Source organism: Halyomorpha halys, unplaced genomic scaffold (assembly GCF_000696795.3).
Source record: "Halyomorpha halys isolate HHAL.00 unplaced genomic scaffold, Hhal_1.1 Scaffold3373.1, whole genome shotgun sequence".
Classification (NCBI taxonomy): Eukaryota; Metazoa; Arthropoda; class Insecta; order Hemiptera; family Pentatomidae; genus Halyomorpha; species Halyomorpha halys.
The window spans coordinates 7,898-28,417 of NW_027105628.1; the positions used below are offsets into that span (position 1 = coordinate 7,898).

General features: G+C 30.2%; 2 protein-coding genes across 3 annotated transcripts in view; one reads left to right on the top strand and one right to left on the bottom strand.

The window, feature by feature from the left end:
• Positions 1 to 6,427: 6,427 nt before the first annotated feature.
• LOC106691820 (uncharacterized) lies at positions 6,428 to 20,438 on the top strand. The gene is made up of 6 exons (XM_014437715.2): positions 6,428 to 6,640; positions 8,190 to 8,262; positions 10,594 to 10,745; positions 15,877 to 16,006; positions 20,158 to 20,221; positions 20,293 to 20,438. Exons 1-6 carry the CDS (start codon positions 6,575 to 6,577, stop codon positions 20,309 to 20,311), a joined length of 504 nt encoding a protein of 167 aa, XP_014293201.1. The 5' UTR covers positions 6,428 to 6,574; the 3' UTR covers positions 20,312 to 20,438.
• Positions 11,470 to 20,520, bottom strand: part of LOC106691818 (transcriptional repressor CTCFL-like) — a 41,935-nt gene continuing 32,884 nt past the window's right edge. The window contains exon 11 of one of the 2 annotated variants that reach the window (XM_024363387.2): positions 11,470 to 13,812. In XM_024363387.2, the coding sequence (XP_024219155.1) occupies positions 13,514 to 13,812 (299 nt within the window). In that variant the 3' untranslated portion in view covers positions 11,470 to 13,513. The remainder of the gene's footprint in view (positions 13,813 to 20,520) is intronic. The other variant, XR_010844891.1, reaches the window with a different exon arrangement.

Consider the following 20,520-nt stretch of genomic DNA (forward strand, 5'->3'; position numbering starts at 1 on the left):
ACTAAAGTTAAAGCTTAATGGACTATAAAGTAGTCTCTGATGATAATATTTGTTCGCAGCAGTTTCGAAGATATTTCCAAAATGTCAATTTCTCGTGTAAGGGAAAAAAAATTGAAACTATAGAACGTTTGTGTTGAGAGCTCCATCAGACTCAATTTTTAGTAGATTTAAACTATCGGGTTGTAAAATAAATTCGTAGTGTTTTTACTGGTGGTTTCAATAAAAACTTCAGATACTCGTAAATATTTTTAATCAAACATATATGACCCATTTTGATCTATTACATATTGTCATCTTTGAGGTAATTTTTAATTTCGTCCTCCCACAACTTCACAGATTTTTGCCCAATGAACTCCTCTATGTACGTTTTGCAGTCATCGAGGGAATTAAAGTGTTTCCCGTTAAGAAAGTTTTGAAGGGCCAAAAAATAAGTGAAAATCTGCTGGGGCAAGGTCTGGTGAATAGGGTGGATGGGGGATTACTTTCCAGCCAAACTCTAATAATTTCGGCCGGGTCTGCAAAGATATGTGAGGACGGGCGTTATCGTGATGGAAAACTATGCCTTTGCGATTAGCCAATGCTGGACACTTTTGCTCAACCACTGCCTTTAATTGTTCCAACTGGCCCCAGTATACTGCACAATTAATGGTCTGGTTGGGCGGGAGAAGCTCAAAATAAAGGACAATCCCACCAAATGCACAGCATAACCTTTTTTGGAAGTAATCCTGCTTTTGGAATCGTTAACGGGGGGTCCGTTTTCCCCAGGATTTTTTCCTCATAATATTATTGTACAGGACCCACTTTTCATCCCCAGTTATCAACCTTTTTAAAAATTGATCATTAACATTTCGTTTCAGGAGAGAATCGCTAATGGATATGCGGTCCAATAAATTATATTCCATTAAATTGTGAGGAACCCACATATCATTTCGAGTAACATATCTCGCTGCCCCAAATGATTTGAGACACTTGCATGAGATATTTTAAGCGTTTCTGCGATATCCCATCTCGCAGAGTAAGGATTGTTAGTGAACAATGCTTGAATTTGGTCACTATCAACAGTTGAAGAACGACCCGAACGCTTTGCATCTTCCTAGTCAAAATTTCTTGTTTTGAACCGAGCAAACCACTTACGGATGGTGCTTTCTCCTAAGGCATCATCACCATAAACACTGCAAATTTTGTTAACCCTCTGTGTAGCGGATTTTTCTTTTCGGAAATAAAAAATCATTAAATAAGGAAAATACATTTTTTTTCTCTTCCATTTAGAACTAGCAAAATACCACTTAAAGATAACGAATCTCGGTTGAAACTGATGCATAAATGATCCTTTTTTAGAATATGTAAACATTATTGACCAAGTAAACATGATTTTATAAACACAGAGAGGATTAAATTGAAATATTGAAAAACGCTACGAATTTATTTTACAACCCAATACTTTAGAAAGGCTTTGTTAATTTTAATTGTTCCGTAGATTACTTTAATAGTGTTGAGCACTGCATGAAAGATTTAAGGCTTTTCAATTTTTCTGCCACCATTTTATTAAATCCTTATTTTATAAAAACAATAACAATCTTTTCTAACATGAAATTTTCTGTAGGTATATGTCACACAACATTTTTCTTTTTTATGATTTTTGAAAAAAATATTTAAAATTATGCGTAAAAATGCCCGAATGCTTGGAATTTTTTAGATTTTAATTTTTCAAAAAGATACAAATAGAGAAAAAAACTCAAACTATGTCTTTCCAGTAAGTAATTCCATCCAAAAACCTATATATATATATTGAATTCATAATTATGAGAGGCAGTTGACCGTGGATAACTTCTACGAGGGAAAGATGGTTGGGGGTGCAAAAATAATTATTTTGACCGCGCTCCCCAACCACCTTCTCCTCCTATATTTATTGAACTATTCAACAAAGAAACATATTTAAAAGTATATTTAACATAATTTTCTATTAATTTTCTTGGACTTCTTAATCTCTATCAACATATTTCTTTTAGTATACAAAGTAAAAACAACTATGGTTTAATAATACTACTGAGTTCCTAAAATAATCTCACAAAAAATATGAAATTTAATACAATTGAAATGAAAAAAAAAAAATTATGTGTTTGAGCTGTTACATTCGAAAAACGTGTATTGCCGTCTAAAACTCGAATTCAGGACTAAGTCACATAGTCACAATATTTTCCTTTATTATATATTCTTTATATACGTAAGTGAAAGAAAAATACTACACAAGAGTGAATCATTGAGTAAAGAGATACTTAAAGAGAAGCTAACACCTACGTAAAACGGAGCGGCATCATTTCATTTCAACATTATCTTTGAAGTGTATTTGTCATCACTATCTAGAGGAAAGTATAGAAGTCGGTAAATTTTACGAACTACTTCAAATGATTTCGTTAATATTATTTATAAAACGTTTGGTTCTCTCATCAAAGTAATATTTTCAGTTAACATTAAAATATTAACATTATTCAGAACTTATTTTCAAAAAAAAACTTTTTTTCCATACGTCACACATTTTTGAAACGTTTCAGCCTTATTTTGGCTATTTTCTAATTTATTTCTTGCCACCTTAGACAATATATAAAACTATAGGATTTTTTATATAAAAATATAGGAAATACTTGTTTATTGCGTTAAATGTCTGAAATTCCTAGCTGTCCTTACGTTCAGGTCAAAATTTAAATTATTGCCGAGTATAAACTCAAAGTAAAATGGTAAGTGAACGTTGTGAGATAGGCGCATCGCTCCAGATTTCTTTATTTATATTATAAGCCCAAAATGAATCTCTTTGGTAAAAAAAGATGCTATAATAAAACAGAATATAAAGAATCAAGAAAATAAAGAGAATGTTTGAATAGGAAACATCGACCTTTCTGAATTTAAAATATAGTGTATATATTTAACAATTGGTTGGAGTGAGACAAGAAAAATTTCAAGTACGTCTACTTGATCTTGACAAGAAACTTCAACCAAACAAGGTTTCAATGTTTTAACATTATAAGATAAAAACAAAAAATAAGAAAATACTTCGAATGAAGGAGTCTCAGATCATTTTTGAATTATTTCAGTTTGTACACAGAATTATTGGTTAATGTAAAAAAAAAAAAAAAAAAGTCAAATGACAAATAATAACACTAGTGACTGAATCACTTGTTCGTCTTTTGTAAAAAGTTTCATTTTAACATTGTCTTTTTGTTTTTTAAATTGCATAATAACTGTATTAAATTGTATAATTATTTTTTTTTAAATAAACAAACTGTTAAACAAATATATTTTTATGTTTTAGCTTGACTTTTATTTTATTGTGATGAATTAAAAAATAATCAAGTATAAAAGTTAATATTCTTTCCATGTATTTACTGCAATATAACTATATAAATAATTTACTTGAAGATGATTCATAACTTGTTTTGTTGAAATTCTTTGCTTTATGTTATTTGTTAATGTGTGATATTTCAAGATAGTTTTAATACTTAATACAACTACTGATAACAAACATCCAGTGTTTATGTTAAATTTAATGTATTTACTTCCTATGTTCTGTAATATTCAGTTTTGACTCTTCCTTTTCATATTGTAGATCTTAGAAAAAACACAATTTCCACTTTTCTTTTACAGTAAACAAACAAAAAAATATTTGAGTATTGGAAAGAAAGATATTATATCAAATCCTATCTTTAAAGGCAAGTACTAATTGTGTATGGAAGCCCTATTACTCAGGTCAGTGTAAGATCTTTCATACATATCTTCATGAACAGATAAGAACCACTTTTCCTAGTAAAATGGGACAACTAATGTAATTGCAGCTACAGAATAATTACTTTACTTAGTAATTACAATTTCAAGCTGGTTGTAATAAGTAACGGAAAACAAATTGGTTAAAGGACAATGAGATTATCTAAGTCTACTAGAATGGAAATTAAATTCAAAGTTATATCTTCGGATAGAATGTTTCCTGAGCTTAAGATATCGCTGTTTTGCTTTGAAAGGAGCACCATTAAAAAATATTTTAAGTTACCTCAAGACATATTTCAAAGATAGTAACCATACACTGAGGTTACTTTTTAATAAACAGAGTAACTTTAGGATAGCCTATTAAGTATCTCTGTAACGCGAAATATTGTTTTCTTAAAGAAATTACAAATTTTCAATATACTGCTGCATAAATAATTCGAGAGTATGAAGTCAGATTCTAAAGAATAAGCTAAAAATGTTAGGGCATAATAATTCAAAACTATAATGTACTAAATCAGTAATTAATTCAGCTTCAAGCTACTGTCATCTATTAGTACAAGAGTCCCAGAAGAGAAAAAAGGCAGTTTTTTAAATGAAAACTATGTATAATTAATAGTAAAAATTGATCAGTCTGCCAAGTATAGGTAGGGGGAATAAAAACTGGCGGTTGCTTCAAAATGTTAAAAAAAATTCTCTGAAGCTCTATATCCTGAAAACTACCAACAACAATAGAAAACCAATGAGAACATCATTTAAAGTAGAGTAAATTTGCTAAAATATGAGCCCTAATAGAGATAGAGCTATCTACGTTCGATTGTTCTCACGATTTTCTTATTAAAAAGCAACATTTCATAAACAAATGTTCTGAAAAGTCAGTGGTTAGTGAATTTATTTTGAGAATTTTAGATCTCAAATACCATAATACATACAAAAGTATTTTTTGACACATATATTCGCATGACTAGTAGTTTACGTGATATTTGCTAAAATAAATTGTTTTATATTTGTTCGGACAAAATCTGATGAAACATTATATTCATATGTAAATATCATAAAAACCACTACCTCTACGAAGATACTTGTTATAAACTACTTTATAGTAAAGTAAATTATCTTTAATTTGAGGACTGGCAGACAGAGTCAAAATATTTATCCAAACAATACAAAATCAAAATATTTGTCTAAACAGCTAGAAATCAATATTTTGTTTAATATCATGAACAGTACTACTCCTACGAATTTCGGCTCTTATTTTAAAAAATTTACCCTACATTATATGATGTCCTCTTAGGGTTTCTAGTGTTGTTAATAGTTTAATAGATTTATTTATTTATTTAAATGTTTCGACCACTAGGGCCATTTACATTGAATTTACAAAGTTAGTAGATAACAATTAACATATTAACAAAGTTACAAAGTGAGAAAGTTACATATAATTACAAAGTGAGAAAGTTACAAATTACAGTACATTACAATTACAAGTTACAAATTTACAATTACAATTACAGTTACATATTTACAAATATGATTTATATTTTACAAAGTTGCAATTAGATTTAAGGTAGTTAGTAAATTGCTATAATGAATTTTGCATTCACTAATTTATTGCTTGACAGTTAGGTTATATATGATCAAAAATATTAATGATTTTTAGAAAGTGAAAAAGTTTTGTTATTGTAGTGGGATCTTCTCTTAACATCTGTAAATCTGAAGAGAGCCGGTGTGGTTCGTGAGCAATACATTCAGTGAGAATATGCCTAACGGTAAGACCGTTTTCGCAGTAGCGACACGTCGGTGCATTTTCTCTATCCGAAGACGGGTTAATACCACATCTTCTCTCCGTAGCAGATTTAAGTTTCTGGTTGGACGTTTCACTGTCTGTTGGACCATTCTTAACTTGTTTTCTCTCATGGTGAACCATTCATCTTGCCCCTCTTGCCATCCAATTTCTTTTATCCATGAAATAACATCTTTGCATATTGATGATGTTACGACTTGACCTGTCTTTACAGCTAGTCTGGCCTGCGAGTCTGCCTTTTCATTCCCAGTGATCCCACAATGACCTGGCACCCATAAAAACAAGACCCTACAACTAACCTATTCTAACCTTGGTGTCGGGTCAAGTTTTTTTACTTTGTGGTAACTCCACTCAATGAAAAAAGTCAACACCCCGACTAGATTCGAACCGGCACCGCCCGCAGATCTCAGATTGGTCAGACCTGCACCTAACCACCACAGCTTAGGCCCCTCAATCTTCATCATAATAAAAGGAATGGGGTCAGGGTGTGGTTAAAAATAATCCAAATAGTAAAAAACTATTTTTCACTCATAATAATTTTTTTTGTTCGCTCCCAGAAGAAGAAAAATGTTCTTTTATTAAAAACACTTTTATTTTGTGATATTTCTTTATCTACTATTTATGTAATATTTCAATCATACAACCATCCACTGCATTTTTTTTTAACATTGTAATTTTCTTATTATAACTTAGGATATTTTTTATTGAATGGTGTTTTAATCTATTTCCCTCCGTTAAAACACATTCATACTTCCTATCATTAATACCATCCATACTATTGATGAAAGATGCAGAATCAATCAGCAAATTAAAAAGAATATTCTTTATACAATAACTATTTTTATTCACCCAGCTGCCCGACCCTTTTATACTATCACTTTACGACGCATTTTCCCCAGTTAAAACATGTGATAGGCACTAAGCATTTTGGTTAAGTTCTTAGTGATTATTAGCTTAGTGTTATGTAACTAATCGATATTGGAAATGATCGAATACGGTAAATGATCGATGCAAAAATAAATGGGTACTTGCAGTCCTTGCTTCAGTCCTACTCTCAGGTCGGTCTTGGCTGGCATTGTGCAGTTGGTGAGTGACCAAGACTTTACCATTATTTTATTAATAGTTCGTGTCTAGTCATAAAACCGTAACCCCCTTCAAACAACGAAATTAAAATAGGGTCACGTATATGTACTTAAATAGTTTTACACCCAAAATATAAGAAATAAATTCGATTTTCTTTTTCGGGTATATTTTTCTTAATTGGTCATAAACTCCAAAACTTATGCTTATTATACGGTTTATCATTTAAATTAATTATTTATTCCATCAAAAATACCACGCAATAAATAATACAGTGCTGGGCAAGCACATGGAGTGTCGCTTATATAAATTTACAAAGCCATCGATATAAATGCAATAATAATCAACAACTATTTTTCTTATACTGTGTTTTTCAGAGAAGGGAGGGGCGCTTGTGACGTAATTGCCTGGGAACACCAGCACAGGTCTAGGTATTGCACTCACGAGGCTTTTCGTACCGCTAAATACAATAAAATTACTATTTTTTGCATGTTATTTATTAATATAATATGATATCATAATAGTAAATGATAAATAATATAAATAAATTAATTTATTTAATTATATAAGTTTTTTTAATAAAACTCTGTAAACAATGGAAATATCTTTCAACCGAGGATTTGGAAAGGTTCGGAAGGTGAATAGTTTTATAATTATACAAAAAAATAATTCAAAGTTTCCGCTAGAACCTGAGAAAAATGCTTTTAAAATCATGTATACCGATTTGGGATTTAGGCATGCGGGTTCGAAACCCTATAAAGTAATAAATATAAGGAATAAATTCAGCCAACCCTTTCAAGAAATAACGCTTGATTTGTTTTTATTTTTCTCCTATCTTCATAAATAGACGAGACAAAAATGTATGAAGCCCCCAGTCGTCCACAATTAATAGGGCAAATTCCGAGGATCATTTTGGAGTGAACTATGATATCGCTAAAACATCCGTTCCACATCCTATTAGTTTCGGAGAAAATTCGATGACAGTTAACGAAGAACATTTCTTTTTTGATTTTACGTACCTTAAAACGTAAAACCTCAAAGTTTAAGGGGCTTTTTTTTTTCTTTTTGGGTTGGTCACAGAGAATTATTACTAAAACCAGAAGCATTAAGCTAAAAAGAAAAAAAAATGGATTGGTTCATTAATCCATTAAATTAGATCCTTGATTAGTCCGCATACTGGATCAATAAGTTGAGTAAATTTGGAGTTAAATGACTGAGACTTAATGATTGAGTTCTCAAATGACTGTAATAATAGATTCTGATTATCCCCTGGAAACTACCCTTCAACTCCAGTATTTTCTGAAACTACTTCCTTATACAGAATTGGCATTCACTAAAACTTAAAAGCCTAAAACAGTGGCCTAACTAAGCCATATTTCAGTGGTGTACTATATAAATTAGACTGTTGCTGTGGGATGTGCAGTCTCATTTTTTATATCTTGATAATACTTGAATTAGATAAGCATTGATTTTTAGTTATGTTTTTGATAGAAGAAATAAAAATGTCTTTCAATATGTATTCAAACAATGGCCAATAATTATTTTTTTTTTTCAGTTACTCAGCACGGCTCTAATAGCACTCCATTCATTATGTTTAATGAAGATCATCACTGAAAAACAAGTATATGGCAAGTACTTTAGTAGTTAGAAATTAAAAACAGAACTACGAACGTTAATGTCTATAATAAAGTCATTATTTTTTAGGATGTGCTATCGTGGTCTGGGTGTTACGGTGGTTAACCCAAGACAGGCTCAATTTGTCCTCATAAATGCAGGAGACATGGAAAAAAAAATGCGATTTTGACCGCATTGGTCCCTGCTTACCAATCTGACCATGCATTTGAATCAATGTTTATACTTAGTTGAGATACTGATTAGTTATCAAGGCTTTTCTCAATGTTTTCCGTAACAATACTCCCTGAGAATGAAATTAAACATTTCACAAAAAATTGCAGATTGAGGCTGTTTTAAAATACTAATTGTCTCTTAAAAATAAGTGGAAAATTTTTGTTTTTTTAAATTATTTATTTAATGTAATTTACAACTGTCCAAATTAATACAATAGGTAAATGTGTAGTGGAAAAATAAAATATAAAATTGGTAATGTCCCATTCGCAAATAAAACTTACATATTATCATAAATAAGCGGATTATATTTGAATTCCATTTTCAATGGATACCTCATAAATACACTAATTCTTATAAAACAATTTTAAAACGACTGTCAAATTCAGACAGACGATATTCACTTGAGTGTTATATTATTAAGTTTACTAAAGTGTGATGAAAACTTGTAATGAGTCTTCTAAGAAATGGTGAACAAAAGATGTAACAAAATGTTTCATTGTATAACGTTGATTTATGGTTTCTTGATTGGAAAATAAGTCTGTTCAGTTTTCTGATTTTTTCCATGGAATGTACAAATTTATTTTTTAGAGATTAAATTCATCTACTTGATTTTTACAACTTATCATAGATCACCAAATCTTTTATTAACTTATTTTTAAAATGATATCATTATAAAGATTACAGGGGCTGAAAAAAAAATTAAAAGAACATGATGCACACTTAAGCACATTAGCTAAAGCTTCTTGGCTTTATAAAAGAAAAATAAGTTTGCATTACAGTCACAAAAATAAATATAAAATAATTTATAACAAAAGAAACGCATTCATTCTGAGAGACGTAATAAGCACTGTACCCCGTGAACTCAAAATTGAAGATAGGAAAGTGTGCGTGTAGGTAGTGTTCCTATCTTCTATTGGTCCTATAGGAACACATCTATCTGTGCTTCTATAGTGCAAGTATAACTTTATTAATTTTTCATCACGGGTTCACGGTAATACTAAATTATATTTATTTTGTTAATTAATATGACAATTAGTGGTCAATGTCGAATTATTTTATTACGATGGTACGTCATTATTTATCCGCAATTTAGTTATATTTTTGTTTATGTTGGTAGCACTGTCGTTTTGCGTTGATGACGCATGCTTTGTTTATTTGTTGTTATGTCAATGCAAGTTTCAAGGCTGCTAGGTTAGTTTCGTTATCGAGCTGTTAATCTTGGATGTTTCGCTTGCTAATTGCACCAAAGAAGAGCAACGTTCAATGATTATTTTTTTGTGAATTAGATGAAGGAACCAGACGACCGTTTACCGCCACAAATGAAGAAAACATTGAACGTTCAAGTGAAATGGTGCTCTTAGACAAACGGCTGTCACTTATTGGTCCACTCATAGAGGCATTAAGAGGCCGTCGATTTACCCCGGGCGAAGCAATGTAAGAAGCGGTGCATTCCTGGCACTCAGCTCAACCGAAAATTTTTTAAGAGGGCATCATGAAGCTTGCAACGATGGACCAAGTGCGTTGAAAAGCAAGGGGACTAAGTCGAAAAATTATGTACTTGTAAGTTTCCTATTTGATTACAACAAAATTTTATAACAATATTGCGGATAATAATTGAAATACCCTCGTATATGTTGTAACTGACACAGTAACTGTTTCATAACTTAAAAAGTTATATTTTCTACCTTGTCGCAAGTAAGAAAAGAAAATACAGAGTCAGTTTCATCTCTTAAAATATATCACGTTCCTGTCAGTAAAAACATATATTTCAAAACAGAATTTATCAAGTTTACAGTGGTATTTTATTTGTGTGAACCCCTATACAGATACTTAGCTATGTTTTATATTTATATTTTTCTTAAAATGTAGAAGAATGGAAATTTAGTTGTTCTGATATGTGTGAGGTATTTAAAAAAGCCATACGCCCGTAGCATATAGACCTGAATAAACCTCTGGAAATAAATAATTAAGGACTTTTTCCCCGTAACCTGTAATTCAAGATAACTTTACCAATAGACGATTCTGAAAAAATAAATAAAAGAAAATAAATACATATTAATTTATGTTTGTATTTTATTTAATACACAACTAATACTTTATTATCATTTTAGGTCCTTACTTCCGTAGTATCACAACAGCAACCCGTCAAGCTCCACCACCAGCAAAGCCACAATCCTCTTTTACAGGGTACCATATTTTTACCTTATTCTTGGCTATTGTGATGTTCGTTATTACACCAATTTTATTTTGTGGAATGATCAGGGTATACAAAATTTTATATTTTGTATATAAATCTTACTTTATTTTATATTTCAGCAACCTTATAAATAAATATTACCAGCTGCTTTAGTTCCAAACAGCCAAATCTGGCAGAAAAGTGCTAACTACTATTCCGTTTTTTGACTTTCAGAAGTTAAGAGAAAAGAAGTCCAAAAGATTTTTCTTAGAAACACTTATAAACGGTTTTATTGAAATGCTGCACAGTACATTTCTTATATAGCCAGCTAAATATAGGAATGAGTATCAACATTATAATTTTTAAAAATCATCACAATGATAACAGTAACGAATAATAATACAAGTTGAAACAAATAAAACTGGTTTTTTAAAAAATATTTTAATGAAAAGTAAATCAACTTAGACGATATGGGTAACTAAACAACCAAAACCAATTAAGTCGGACTGAGTAAATCCATATAATTGCTAGGCATTCATCTATTTGCCTTTAAAGGACTTTAAATTGATCGCATAGTTTTATCAATTTCACTAAAACAATTGAAATGACTAAACATACAACTTGTAAACCTGTATTTTCTGGAACGAGAACATTCTATGAAATTCTTTTAAAAAAAATAAATAAAATTAATTAATAGTTATTTATATTTTGCGTGATTATTTCTTTTAGAACCGAAATACCCTCAAAATGTGTTTATTTTTTTATTTAACTTCTCATGTTTTGGCCTTAGTTCCCTTTAGACTTTTCTCATCCAAATAAAATTTGTTTTAGCATTTCAAATTCAGACACTGTTAAAAGTTTAAATTTAGATATCACTATAACTCAAATCCAATTGGAAGATTAAATAGCTTTAAATATTGATGATGTACTATTGTTACAATAAATTCCTGGGCAATTTACTAACCAGCCGTCTGTACAGGTTGTCTAACTCAAGCAGCTTAAGCTTGCACACATGTAGCTTGCACATAACATTTATCTGCAAATCTGATCTTAACTACATTTTGTGAGATCAAAAAGTAGTATTATAGGCTTTAATTTTTCTCATGCCCATTTCTACACTATTGCCCACAACTAAATATTTAACTGCTTTTCGTGACCGAGCTATTCGCATACCCATTTCTAATAAAATTTCCAATTATCCAGGCAAAATAATTGGCAAAGAAATGCTTAATTTAAGATTTTATGAACTGGGAAAATAAGAAAGAAACCCTCAGAATATGATTAATTAAATAATTAACACAAAATTAATTAATTGTATAATCTACAAAAACACAACACCCCTCCTTAAGCTAAAACCTGAAATAAGGTTCACATTAAGAATAATGTAGATAGTGTCTTCTTTCCCGTTTTTTATCGGTTACTTACAATTTCATTTTGGAGGGAAGTAATCGATCAGATAAATCGACATCAGTTCAGCATACAACTGGCGCCATTTTTTAGAACAGTAAGACTACACTCTTAATATTTAAAAATAAAGGTCGGCCTGTCAATAACTCGTGCACACAACCTGGTGGGCATGACAAAAGGAACCAATCCTCAGAAGTTACACGATAATGGAGACAGAAAAATGTTGAAGTTACAGTCACAAAAATACTTAAGAGTCAAGTAGACACAACCTGTTAGGCCTAACATTAGCCTTAGTAACTTATTTTGCGTCTATTATCTGATTAATTCCTTTTTTAGAGCAATTGTTGCAATTTTTAGATTGGTTCCGTATTTCTGTTTTTTTTTTCAAAATTCAATTTTCTTATCTTTTCGTTATTTTACTTTTTTCAAATTAGATAATATCCAATTTTTATTTTAAATTATTTAAACTTTCATCCAAGTTATTTTTATTTTAATTAATTAAGTATTTGATGTTAATTTTGTTTATCCTCCTTACCCTTACATCCTATTCTATTTGAAGAGTCGTGACCTTCTTCTGCTATTACCTCTCCTTTGTTCATATTTACATATGATACGACCTCTTTTTTACTTTTATCTAACTCGTTTTCTACCCTAGATCTCAAATTGTATCTTTCTTTATCAACTATGTTCACACAAAATTGAATATCCTCTTTTGGTTTATCAATTATGTTGTTTTTTCTCTTTTATTGTTTACATGGGCAAAGATTTTATTTACAAAAAAATTAACAATAAATACAAAATATATTCATATTAAAATAATTTCATAAATAGTTGAATTTTTGACTATTCGCAAATATAAATTTGTGATCACAAATATAAATTCAATCATTTTAGTGAACGTTTTTAAATATTTTACACATTTACAGTCACATACTTACTTGCACTGTGAGAGAGTTCACACAGCCATCAATCCAATCTACCCCACTCTTCATTTCCTTTTGACTAAGACCTTGATCCAACAAGGAATTTAAACTCAATAATTCTTACTTTCGAGTCTACAGTCCTCTGAAAATCTGGAGGCGATCGCATCAACCGATTTCCATTGCTTCCTGCCTGGAGCGTGTCCCCTTCATCTCCGTAAGCAAACCAGTCTCTAAGGTTCTTTTTTAGACATTGTTCAATATTTTTTGAATAACAGATGCGTGTCCGTAATTATTTTAAGATCTCCAATTTTCATAGATTTTTTTTCTATAGTCCCAGATGAAAATATAATCACTGCATCGTTGTAAGCATTTTACGCAAAAAATATATATATATAAATTTATATTTTTGTTTTACAACCTTTTGCGTGATTTTATGGCTTTCATTAAGAAGCTTCAATCTATTTTGATGTCTTTTTATTTTCCAAGTTCAATGTGGAAGTTCATTCGTGGGATATTCCAGAAGACCTAACTACAAGTTGAGTCTGCATTAGTAGAAACAGTTGTATCCTCCACGTTTGATTTCTTTTTGTTATAATGTCGCTTGGAATACTTACGCCAAACCGTCTTCTTCAAACGGTGTTCATGGGCGGTCATTGCAGCAACTGGTTTGACTTGCTTCTTTTCCTTCTTCCTTGCATATTGAACCTGTTGTTTTCCTTGTTCGATGCGCCATAAAACTGGGTCATTCTTTATCCTATTGCGGCGGAGCTTTGCTTGTTCTCTCTTCTTTTGTAATACTTTTTCCCTAGTTTCTTCCAAGTCACCTATGGCAAAAAGTCGACAAATTAGCTACCTAGGAAAAAACATAAGGGGTCATATAAATTTATTGATATATCCCTCTATATTAATTAATTAAAAATTTACTTGAAAGATTTTTTTTTTCTGCACTAAATATTCATTTTTTAATAAATTGGGAACTTCAAAATTTTTTTTTTAATATAACGTAGGACTGTCTCAGATATCTCGACCTTAGTTCCGAAACCTTTTAACTACATTTTATATCTAAAGTATGGTTCTACATGAATCTTGAAATTCGATGCATTTCGTAGTTTTATAAAAGAAAAAAAAAGACACCAGTGAAACCATCTTCTTAGTTCATAACTCCTTGTGTTGTTGAGTTCAAATTAGTAGCGTTGAGAACGTTTTAGAGGCCCATGGCAATTACAGTTTGATGCTACGTAAGCTTCTTATTGAAAATTTAAAGATGTGACTGCTTTTGTAAACAATAATATAATGTTCGTAACTAATTTCAATATTATATATAATCTAATTCGATTTCTTATTTTATTGTAATTGAACAATAATATTGGTCTATGTACTGTGGCACTAACCACTTTAAGACTAGCTATTTACGCCCCCTCTCCCGTCGGTATAAAAAAATACTTTTTTTTTTGTAAAATTTCTATCACTTTTTATACCAGACAGATATGGGCAGCCGACAGTAGTGTGTTCGAAGAATTAAAATTTTTGGAAATCTAGTTTGAACATTACGAAATTTGTTTTTTCTTTCCTTAATTTTTTTGCGAGTTCATAAAGTACTATAAAAAACAATTATTATGAAATAAAAAGACGAAGAAAATAACACTTGGAAATTCTAGACTATTATGTATGTAAGATGTAAAGTTTTTTTTTTTTTTTTTATACAAGGAATTACACAGCAATTTTTTGCCAATGTATACTGACGTAAAATCTAGGGAACATTCTATTATTTTTGGGAAATATTATTTTCTATACTAATCAGCTGATATGATAGCACTAACTAAAAAAAAAATCGATAATAGAGAACGATATTAATTATTAAATATAAATAATATAATCACTGCATCGTTGTAAGCATTTTACGCAAAAAATATATATATATTTTTGTTGTCTTTAAGTAATCAAATACCTTAGGAATGTGAGAGCTATTGTCGTTTAGTTAAGTTTCCAAATGACAAGTACGTTAGAAATGTGTTTATCAGATAGCCTTACGTTAAACTGTCCACATGTCGTTCAAGATGTTCCTTACAGCAGCAAGTATTCATAAGTTAGCCGGGTTTGTCCGAATTGTAGTCTAGTCGGTCTTTATGTCGTTTGATATTTTTGATTGATGACTTGCATATAATTACTGGATTCATAAATTCATCTATCTAAATTTTTTTCGGCTGTGTTGGTCCTCGTTGCCCGCCATTTATTTAATACTTGTGTTGTCATCAAAGCATAATGGTCGTTAGAGGGGAAATCTGTGCAGTCAAATAACGGGATCAATAATGCAGCTTTTTTTCAGGATGTTCGTTATATCCAGGTAAACAAAACTGTCCAATTTAACCTACAAAAGTTTTTTTTTTATGATTTATTTACAAGTGAATTTTCTAGTGATAAAATGACATGATACAAACTTTGGGATTATCTACCCATTGATAGAACTCCGATAATCTAAAAAGTAGTTATATTATTTAATATAGCACATATTAAATAATATAATACAATATTATTTAAGAGGATAGAATGAAAAAATTAAGAAAACCAAAGGTGATATTGTAGTAACCAATGAATGCATGAATAAAGTCTAATATAAAACAAAACAAATTCAATGATTTTTTTAAATTTTACATTCAAAATCATCTCCTTTAGTTGAATAATGGGGTGTTGTGTAGATAATTATTATAATAAAATGGATAACTGGTAATGTTCAGCGAGTTACTCTATGATAATAAAATGGATAACTGGAAAGTACAAACGCACAAAACATTAATTTTATGAATTTACGGTTTTACTATCCAACAAACAAAAATTATAGCTATTTGTTTTCTAAATGACATTTATTCATAATATTATTAATTTGATAGGATAAGCCTGACTACATCTGTACATGGATGTGTACGAACTGGATAATGGTTTTTTTATATGCTCTTATACTCCTGTTCAGTTTGAGAGTTTGGATATTAGGTTTCGTTATCGAAAATGTCTTGGTGCTAGGTAAGAGATTACATATATTCATTTATTAAATTTAAATAAAGTAAAACATATTATAATAGATAATTCTGGCTTTAAAATATTTTTTTTTAGTTTGATTTAAGTCAAATACTTCTCTTAAGATACTTTTAGAAATAAAAGGTAACAAAAAATAATAAATAATTATAAAGGGATTTTTAAAAGAAAATGTCAGTAATAAAGGGGCCAATGGTTTACTAAAAATATAGTTCAGAGTCACGAACCACAGTTGTCTCAAGTCAATCGTTTTTTTAATAGATTTTTAAAAGTTTTTTCAAGAATATCACTTTTTTCCCATGAAAATCCAAATTTCTTGAATCTTTATTCCAACCTAACAAACCTTTCTCGAAATATATGACGGAACTTCCAATTAGGATGCAACCAATTAAAACGAAAATATTGCTTCACCGGCGATTGTAGCAGCTAAAGAAAAGTAAACAAGTAACAATGAGTAGTTTTTGGGAATTATAATGTCTCAGGCGTATATATGCCACAAATATGCTATTTCAGTTCTGTACATTTCATTATCTAACTAGGCTGTTGTAACAGCCTCTTGAAAGGAGGCCATGTTCCGAGACTTCAAAACGTGTCTTTTCGTTGAAGACTCGAATCCGAAATTTCACAAGATCGTTACTACATATTTCATTAAAAGTTAAATGAAATAAAAATATATAATTTTCTAGAAATATTTGGTAGAATATCACGCAATGAATATTCGAGGTAGGAATTTGGGTACGCTTTAAAAGTAGCTTCATTTGATCAGCTTTCCTATGGTATAGTTAACTTTGCAAAACTACTTTAATTTTAAGACGTGAGGCTGAGAGTTCAAAGAATCATTAGATACCAACAACAATAAAAGAGTTCATCTTTATTTTGTTTTAGTTTTGCTATTACATAATATTTACTTTTTTTTTTTTTTTGTTACCAAAGGTTTCTTAAATGTGTTACTGTCGCTAACTCAGTACAGCGTTATTAGTATGGCATGGTCACCATTCCTGTTCCTTTTTTAGGGTTCAAGGTAGTTATAACAATGGGATGATGGAAATGTGAAATCATGTACTAAAACATCCGCTAAGTAATCACTGGTAACCACTCAATATCTCTACGAAACAAAACTAGCTTGTAAATTAGCATAAACCGTTAATATATTAATAAAATAAAATGTTTTTATGAAATCCCAAATTTAAGAAGATCATAGTACAACAAAAATCCAATGTGTGAGATTCTACAGTGTATCTCCAGAACATTATTCATTTTTACTTATTTACTTTGGCTCCTAAAATCGCCAAACGAAACAAAACTTTCTACTAATTGGTTGCTATTATATATTATATCGTAAATTTCTAATATGGTTATAAAATTTAAGAAATCTTTAGTCGCAATAAAGATATATAGATTGTAATGTGACAAAACGCGTTTTTCTCGTTAAATCTTTATAAAATCATATATCGACAAAAGATTAGAAGATGTAGTTGGTGGCTTTGACCTATAGTTTGGCAAACTTTTTCAAATTAATGATACTATCAAGGTTTTTATTGATATTGAATACACATCTTTTTTAAATCTAGACTATCATAATTTAAATACTTAGTATTAAATACACCATGGCCCTGTTTCATAATGAAAGCTAATAGTATTAGTTCATAGTACAAGTGTAGAAATTAGTGCGGTAACAATACAAATACTTATTTTTATCATGATAGGGATCAGTATAATTTTAGTACAGGAATTAAAAAATACTAAATTATAAATTATAATTATAAAATTATAAATTATAAAAAAGCTACTATTGTAAAAGTTTGTGTAATTGAATTAAGATAAATCTACAAGACTAATAGTATTAGTTTGTACTTTATTATGAAACAGGGCCCAGGACTCGGTAGCATGCTCTGAATGTTCAGCTAATGCTGAAGTATATGCTTCTCCCTAACTTATTCCACAAATGAAAGTATGAAAAACACAGAAGTCTCTTAATTCTATTAATTATTAGTTGTCTATCTTCTACAGTGATCATTAGGGATAGGATTTTTATGTGCTAAAAAATTCGAAATATGTACATAAATATGTGCTAATAAATTGTCAAATATTAAAAAAAATATGTATTCATAAATTTTGAATTATTCAACAATATAAATTACTAATTAATTAGTAATTTTATAACTTAAAAAAAGTTACATAAATATGTATTTATTATATATTATATGAATAATATTTTAAAGAAATTATGTTAAAATAGGTACAAAAAATTTGTACTTTTTTGGAATTTTTATGCACTATTTATGATAAATGATAAATTTCACCTTTAAGTTTCGTGCGTTCTCTTGAATTTTATGTAGTTGCTGTGAAAAATGTATTTACAATTAACTTAAGGAAATATGTGATTCAGGACAAAATACCTAAAAATATGTTAAAAATAACAAATATTTCTGAAAATATGTGATTTACAACAAAATATGTAAAAAAGGTAAAATAATTGAAAATATGTGAAATAAAAATGGCTTCTTTTGGCCAAAAATATCTTCAAACATCTTTAGTTAGTAAGGAATCGCAGATATCATGGTCAGGTAAAAATATGTGAAAACATAAAAATCCTATCCCTAGTGATCATCTTAATAATTTTTTCCATTCTTCTGATCCTACTTTTTAAAGCCTTCAAGTGGTTCGCGCAGAATTATGAAATTCATTCAGGACAAGTTTAACATTGCAATTAAATATCCTTCACATAGTTGCTTTTTCTTCTAAATGTTAACACCTGTATGGAAATCATTTATTTACACCACCTTGATGACAACTCTTATTGGTAAGGACAACTCCCCCCCCCCCCCAACAAAATCCATTGGAGCTATGTCGCAGAGATCGAAAGTTGGAAGTAATCGACCAAAAAAGTAATAATTAAAAATAATTCTATTGAATAGTACAATTTTACCGTTTGAGGGTTTTCGGCTCTACAAATAGTTGGAAACAAAGTACCAAATTAATTCTTATACGATAATACATTCAAACACTTCCCCCACGATCCCACCTCAACCGATATTTTCGTAACGAAACCCGTTCCTGCCTGCTATCGATATGTTATGAAGTTTTTAATATATTATATGCCTATCAAACTGCTGGAAAGTAAATGAGAACAAAATTATATATATGGTGGTAAACACATAAAGAACTCGGCAGGATGAAATATCTATTGTGATGGATCCTTACACATTTAAAAGAATGCAGGAATTCACCTACCTTGATCCCTCAACATCTACTAAAAATATGTTCAAAGTAATCAGCAATAGAATAGTGGCGGCCAACCGGCTTGATAAGGCATATTAGTAGCAATCCTCTCACAGGACAAACCAAGGTCAGACTGTATAAGACCAGTATTGATGCGTCTTACAAGCTTGATCTTAGGCTAAGTTGGTGTAAGTGATTTGTCGGTATGTGAACGGAAAACCTTACAGTGTATTAAAAGTTCTGTGAAGGAAGGAGGAGGAAGTTGAAGATCAAGAAGCAGACGCTATATTCCATGTACGATGATTATTATAAACAGCATAAAAAATAGGTTAGGTTGGACAGGACATATGATTCCAATGGAAAAAGAAATGCCTAAAAAAGTTCTCAAGAATAGGATTAACCATAACAAAAGAATACCCAGATTGAGATGGGTGGAAAATGTGGCAGCCGACCCCAAGATCCTTCTCAACATATTGAACTGGAAGGCGGCGAGAGTACATAGACCTGAATAGAGGAAGCTCCAAAAGAAGACCACTGAATAGTAGATAGATTTTTGTCATCTGTAGTCTCTACCATGTTCATTTCTTGCTGGGTGTTAAACTAAAACAAAAATTTGTTTTATTGTAGCTGTGAAATAAACACAATTGTCATCTGCTCCATTCCTACAAATTTTCGATTTAAAAAGGAAAGCCAACAGAGTTTCGCAGAAATGACGAAATGGTAGGGTGGTACAGGATTTTAGAAACAAAAATAACCGAATCAGCACTATGTGAAGGCATATGATGTCTTGAATTGCAGTTCAGAGCAGTATGGAGTTTTTGCATTGCTAGCAAAGCGCCATGGTTCCATAGAATATCCAGTAACAGTAATGTGGATAGATACCAAAGTTGTGACTAATGAGATTAATTATATTTTAGCTGTCCTAGTCAACGTTGTATGCTGTGTTAATCCAATGTACGACATCATGAAAATTGCAAAAAGGTATAAATTTACACTCTAGTAATTAAAATTAGTAGTTTATATTTATTGCTTAATGTCATTATAATTTATAGGAACCAGGATTTATATTGATGCACTCAGCAAATTGAACATATGAAGACAGAAGGAAACTCATCAGGAGTGACTAGCAGCAGAATTCAATAAAATTGAGATTTATATAACAAAGTCTAAATATTATACAGTTCAAAGGTCAAACAGATGCCAAAATGTTGTTTTTTGCTTTTTTAAAAACGTTTTTGTTTTCTTAAAACAATAATCATTGAATTAAATTATTTAATCTT

Excerpts from the sequence above, each read along its gene's own strand:
- LOC106691820 (XM_014437715.2), top strand. The coding sequence starts at position 6,575 with ATGGGTACTTGCAGTCCTTGCTTCAGTCCTACTCTCAGGTCGGTCTTG. Across the intron at positions 6,641-8,189 it reads TGGCTGGCATTGTGCAGTTG|TTACTCAGCACGGCTCTAAT; the intron begins GTGAGTGACCAA and ends TTTTTTTTTCAG. Across the intron at positions 10,746-15,876 it reads TATTTTGTGGAATGATCAGG|GATAAGCCTGACTACATCTG; the intron begins GTATACAAAATT and ends TTAATTTGATAG.